The sequence below is a fragment of the Chinchilla lanigera genome, unplaced genomic scaffold (genome assembly GCF_000276665.1).
Source record: "Chinchilla lanigera isolate Chin_1 unplaced genomic scaffold, ChiLan1.0 scaffold00090, whole genome shotgun sequence".
Lineage (NCBI taxonomy): Eukaryota > Metazoa > Chordata > Mammalia > Rodentia > Chinchillidae > Chinchilla > Chinchilla lanigera.
Genome location: NW_004955491.1, coordinates 5,759,574 through 5,765,469, shown reverse-complemented (window position 1 = coordinate 5,765,469; position 5,896 = coordinate 5,759,574). Strand labels below are relative to the sequence as shown.

At 59.4% G+C, this 5,896-nt stretch overlaps 1 protein-coding gene across 1 annotated transcript in view; it reads left to right on the top strand.

Moving 5' to 3' along the window:
• The window catches only part of Wdr86 (WD repeat domain 86), a gene marked incomplete at its 5' end in the record, with an annotated part of 25,755 nt that continues 19,859 nt past the window's right edge, over positions 1 to 5,896 (top strand). Inside the window, 1 exon segment of the mRNA XM_005404830.2 lies at positions 1 to 208. Within this exon segment, the coding sequence (XP_005404887.1) occupies positions 46 to 208 (163 nt within the window).

The window sequence follows — 5,896 nt, the reverse complement described above, 5'->3', positions numbered from 1 at the left end:
CGCCGCGCGCACCCCGGGGCGCCCCTGTCTAGCACGGCCCGGAGGATGGGGGGCGGCGGGTCGGCCCTGAGGGTCTGCGCCGACCACCGCGGGGGCATCAACTGGCTGAGCCTGAGCCCCGACGGGCAGCGCCTGCTGACGGGCAGCGAGGACGGCACGGCCCGGCTCTGGAGCACCGCGGACGGCCAGTGCTGCGCGCTCCTGCGAGGTACCCGCCGCGCGCCCCTCCCGCCCTCTTCTCCCCCGGAGCCCTGGGCCGGGCCCTGGAGCCCAGCAATCCCGCCCGCCGACCGCTTCCCGGAGTCCCGCGCTGCCCCTCGAGGCACCCGGGGGAGCGCCCGGTCCCTTTGTGCCCGGGGCGCGGCGGGAGGAGGAAGAGACGGGGAGCCCGGGCTGGGATGGACGCTGGGGGTCAGGTGGGGGGGCGTGCGGCGTCTGTCGCGGAGGCAAGGTCATTTGTCAACTGGCTGCGTAAGATCATTACCACGACGACAATTTTAGCACATTTGAAGAAGTGGAACCTAAACTCCTTCGAAGCAAACCTTCCCTGTGGCTCTTTGACCTGTGGCCGACATTTCCTGTTTGGGTCCATAGGGAACAGAGGGAAGGAGAGGAACTTGTGGGGGGTGTGCCGCGGCCAGTGAGACCTTTTACTATGTTTCCCTACATTCAGACGAGGAACTGAGGCGCAGGGATCCTAACCTGATCAGGCTGCAGCCCGGGAGTAGAGGGTACACTGGAAATTTGACCTCGCTCCGCCGTCTCCACCCAGCACCCCCTCCCCAGCCTTCTGCCAGCTTCATCTCAGCCGCCGCTTAAGCCCGCGGTGCTGGTGGGATCAGTCTGTGACCTCTTCCGTGCGTTTGAGGAGCAGACGAAACCATCGAGTGTCACAGGGTGACGGGAGCCACGCGAAGCCGTTGTCCACGTGGACACCTGTAGATTTATATTTTCGTTCGCATTCTGTGGACAGCGCGGGTCCCCCGGGTGGATCCAGCCCTGGCGGAGACAGCTCTTTCTCTGGACGCTGGCTTTTCTGCCTGAATTGGCAAATCCTGGTGACCGCGCCCAGCCCTTCCAGCTGAGACAGAATGTTGACCTCAGCAGCGGCTGATCGGGTTGCTGTTGCATTCAGCAGAACTAGTGAAGGTCGATGTCTCAGAGCCCCGTGGGGATGGATTGGTGTTACTGGTCCCTTGAGAACGGGGCTGGATGGTGGAGAGCCGGCCACAAATAACACACGCTCTTCCCAGCCTCCCGAACAGCCCCCGGCCCCGACAGGCAGCCACCTAGAGCCGAGCTCTGCTGGCGTCTTTCAGGGCTGGAGTGGGTCTCACAAGTGCAGACCCTCCGGGCTCCAGGGATCCCCTGTGAGCAGAACCCTAAAGCAGCATTTGGAAGAGGCTTTCGGGGGGCGCTGATGCACAGCCAGCCCTGGGAGCTGCGGGGTTCCTGTGGGAGCCTCTCCCACTTACGCTGTATCTGGCCCAGGCTGGTCCTCCTTGGTGGGCCCTGGCTTGTGCCTGGGTAGCCCGAGCACACCAGGGCAATGTGTCTGCCATCCGGGACTCCTTCACACTATTTTGGTGGCTGTCACAGCTGCCTGTCCACTTAAGGCGGTGACGCCTGGGGTGCTGGCCTCCTGTGAGGGCCCTCCCGATTCCCACGGAAATGTGCTGAAGAGCCGCTTGCTGTTTGTACCAGGATTGATTCTGTGCTTACAGAGGCTGGTACTTCACAGCTTTCAAGGACAGAGAGGACGGAGCAACCCTTTCTGAGCTGGACATCCTGCTTAGGGACTGAACTTGCAGGAAGTGCCGTGGGTGTGTGCCGGTCCTTTCATGTGCTCCCTTCCCAAAGCAAGGTCTTGCTAACTCCCTGCTCCTGGAGAGCTTTTCTGTCCCCGTTAAATATCGGTAAGATGTCTTCACGTTGATTTCGTACCGTACACCCGATACATGCATGTCTCTGCATCTTTGTGGTGGGGTTAATCCCCTCTGTCCTGGGGCAGATGTGACCCACATCAGAGGCATAGACTTACTTACCAACACAAATCATCCTGTTTTCTGGCCCTGGGGGATGGGTGCCAGCCTCCGTGTCCCCTGCGGTGCCCACTGCGGGACTTGTCCAAGGTCACAGGGTTGGTGGATGGCAAACTGGGCTTTGTCCCGCTGTGGCTGCCGCTCGCACTCGGGGCGCAGGGGAAGTTGTGCCCAGGCTGCGCGGAGGAGCCCCGATCCCTAGGCCCTGTGTACAGCTTTCCACTCCTGCGCGAAGCTCCCAGTGAAGGCCGGCTGCTGGCTGAGGCCCGTATTTCGTGGGGAGAGCGGTTGGGGTTGGTGACTCTGCCCAGAGCTTTTCCTGCACACTGCAGTGGAGGCAGAGCAGGGACCAGCAGCTTGGAAGCTTGGGCCAAGGGGTGGGAGGGCTGGAGGCAGGGGACGGGGCAGCCCGCTGTGGAGTGGGGGCCCGCTGGGCAGATGGATGCTCTGGGGGCCCTGGGACAGCTGTGGGATTGTCACGGGGTGCCAAGGATCCGCTCCACTTACTTAAGAATGGGCTTTCAGATGCAGCTGTGAGCTCCCTGCAGAAAAGAAGGCTTAATTACCAGTTATTCAGTAAAGAGAACTGCGTGGCCTGTAATTCCCCAGAGGCTGGGACAGCTGTGCCCCTGCACGGCAAGGGTCAGGCACTGCCCGGAGCGGTTCCATGCCCGCCGTCCTGTACGCAGGGTGATTGAAACATGAGGCATGTTTACATTTTAGAAAATTACTGCAGTGAAAGACTGGGAATCTCATTCTGCGGGTCGCTGAGACCGGCAGGTTCCCTCCAGGGCCAGGGCCTGTTCTGTGCACTTTCAGTTCAGCCGGGGGCTCAGGCTCAGGGTCCCAGCGCACTGTGGCTGCCCCAGTACTGCCCTCGGTCTCGTCGTGGTCCCCGAGCCAGGGCTGCGTTCCTACAGGCTCAGGGGATGGGGTGTCCTCAGCTGTCAGGCGTGAGGGTCCCTCCGTGGGCGTCCCCTGAGAAGGCCGTGGCGAGGCTCTCAGCCGTCCTGAGGATGTGCGGGAAGGAGTAGACCCTGTTCCAACATGTGGGTGACAGACGGCTAAGACCAGAGGCCCAAGCCCCAGCTGCGGCCCTTTTCCCGTCCGCCACTTGTTCAGTGCTTCCAGCTGGGTAGCTCAGGTGGGGACTGTGGAGGAGACCGAGGACAGAACCAGCGGGGCTCTCGTCTCTCCCAGGGACAGCGTCCCTGCAGCGCAGAGACGGCTGTGGCAAGAGGGCACCTTTGAGGGCACGGTGACCTTTGCTGGACGCACGGTGAGCCTGAGTGGCCCTCTAGGTTGGAGGGGGTGGAATCCTGCCCTAAGTCTGCCTGCAGCTGCCTCTTTTTGCAGTCTGCCCAGGACTGGGAGGACCAGGAGCAGCGCTTGTGGTCCATGCGGTGGGGACCAGGAACAGGGAGGGTGCGGGACAGGCTGGTGTGGACAGCAGGGTCAGGTGACCAGGACAACTCTTCTGTGTGCTGCAAGGCTCAGGGAGATACCCAAAACATGGGGCCATCCCTGTCACCGTGTGTGCAGTGGATCAAAGCAAGCAGGGCGTGGTGGCACACGCCTATAATCCCAGCACTCAGGAGGCTGAGGCAGGAGGATCTTGGCAAGTTGGAGACAAGTGAGCTCCAGGCCAGCCTGAACTGCATAGCAAGACCCTGTCTCAAAAAGACCAAAAAAAAAAAACAAAACAAAAAAAACAAACAAACAAACAATCAAACAAAAACTCAGCAAAAGTTTAGATCAAAAAATTATTATGATAAAAGATGTTGCCATGAATCCCCTCAAAATCCTCCTCCTTACTCTGAACCCACTGATCCTACCCCCTTACTTTCCCCCCACTGATCCTACCACACTTGCTACTTTCGAAAGCAGTTCTGGAAGTCCTTCCTGATGTCTTCAATGCGCTGTTGTCCTCCAGCGATTCAAGACATTCACCCTCCGTGGCCATTCTGACTCTGGGGAAGAGCCAGGGGGTTCACAAAGCAGATCCAGAGAATAACGTGGACAAGGACACAGTGTCATGCTTTTCCTGGTTCTTTGTTTTGTTTTTCTTTGACACAGCATTTTGCTATGAAGTTCAGGCTGGCCTGAACTTACTCTGTAGCCCAGGCTGGCCTCAAATTTGAGGCGATCCTCCTGCCTCAGCTTCCTGAGTGCTGGGATTATCGGCCTGCTCCACCACACCCAGCCACAGCATCGTGTTTTGATGACCCCGTCTTTCCCCTGGATGGGACTCAGCAGCAGCGTTCACTGTCTGTTTTATCATACTACATAAGACCCCAGGAAAGAGCGTGTCCAGAGCTGCTTCAGAAGGTGGCAAGAACAATGGGATAGTGTGTGCAAAGCGAGGCGGGGTTCATGGCAACGTGTCTTGTACTATAATACATTTTTCACCACACATTTTGATCATACCTCCCCGCTGTGGGGACAGCTGGCAGCCTTGCTGCTCAGCGCTGGGACCCAGAGAGGGAAAGCTGTCCAAGATGTGCCCCCCTTGGAGGTCAGCCGTGGGCTAGGCCCCAGGGCTGCCTCTCCTGGACAGGGCGGGCGCGCTGTGACCCTGACCCTGCCGCCCGTGGGGCACAGGGAGGGGAAGAGCTGAAGGCTTGGCCGGAGACCGTGGAGCCTCAGTCTGTTCTTTTGAACATAACTGCATTTTATCTGCATTCTTCATCCCTCTGAAAATATTTATTTTCAGTTTTACATTTTTGCTTATTCTGCACAACTCTTAACAGCTGAAGGCCGAGGCACTGTGGTCCCCTGAGGTGTGACGGGCTGCGGGCTCGGGGGCGGTGCCTTCTCTCTCCCTCCGGCTGACCCGTGAGCCTGGGCCTGGCTGCGTGCGGTTCCTCGGGACACAGCTCACGGGTGTCGGGGTCGTGCTGCGCAGTGGCGCCGAGAGGGGGCGCACGTGGCAGGGTCCAGGGCACCGAGCTGCGAGCCCCGCCCCGACCTCACTGAGCGCGCTTTCTGAGGTGGCTGGAGTGCTGGGGAACAGAGGGCGCGGTTCTCGGCCGGGTGGCGGAGGGCAGAAGACGGGAGCATCGGGCCCGCCTGGCTCGGGTTCAGAGATGAGGTTTTGTACGCGGAAAAGCTCGGGGGCTGGGCTGTGGCTCGGTGGTAGAGCGCCCAGCCCTGCAGACCCGAAACGAAATCAAAGCCCTTGACTTCCCCTTGCGTTGCTACTTTTCTCCCAGCCCCCCACGGTGTTTTCAGGTCTGGGGCGCTGCGATCCGTGTTTGTGGCCCTGTTTTCCCTACCTGTGTTTGTGGCCCTGTTTTCCCTACCGGTGTTTCCAGCAGCCCCGGGGCGGCAGCTGCTCTGGCTCCAGGGAGCAGAGGTGTGTCTGTGGCTCGCCAGCCGCTTTTCTCGGTTTAATTTACCGCTCACCCCTGCACTTCACCTTTCTGCCACGCAGGGACAAAACAGCTGGCACAGCTGGGTCAACCTATCGGCCTCCGCCTGCTGTGTCCTCACGTGTCCGTTGGGGAGGTGACTCCAGCAGGCTGCTCGAGCCCAGCCCCCGGCTGGCTGGCCTTCGCATCCTTTGGCTGCCCCCATTCTGGTCCGGGGACCCTGAGGTGGCTCTTCCTTGGGTTCTGCGCCCTGCCCCCCTTCATCACAGTGGCGGCAGGGAGGATGGGGCAGATCTGGTCCCAAAGCAAGAATGTGGACAGCCTTAAAATATTTTATAAACTCCTTGGGATTGGCAAAGATCCTGGCTGTGTTTTCTCCAACACATTTGGCCCTTAACTTTTACACCAACATGCACTTTAAGAGAAACATAATCTGCATTTCTTAGAGTGTTTACTTAATTCCTACATTGTTTTCTTTTTTTT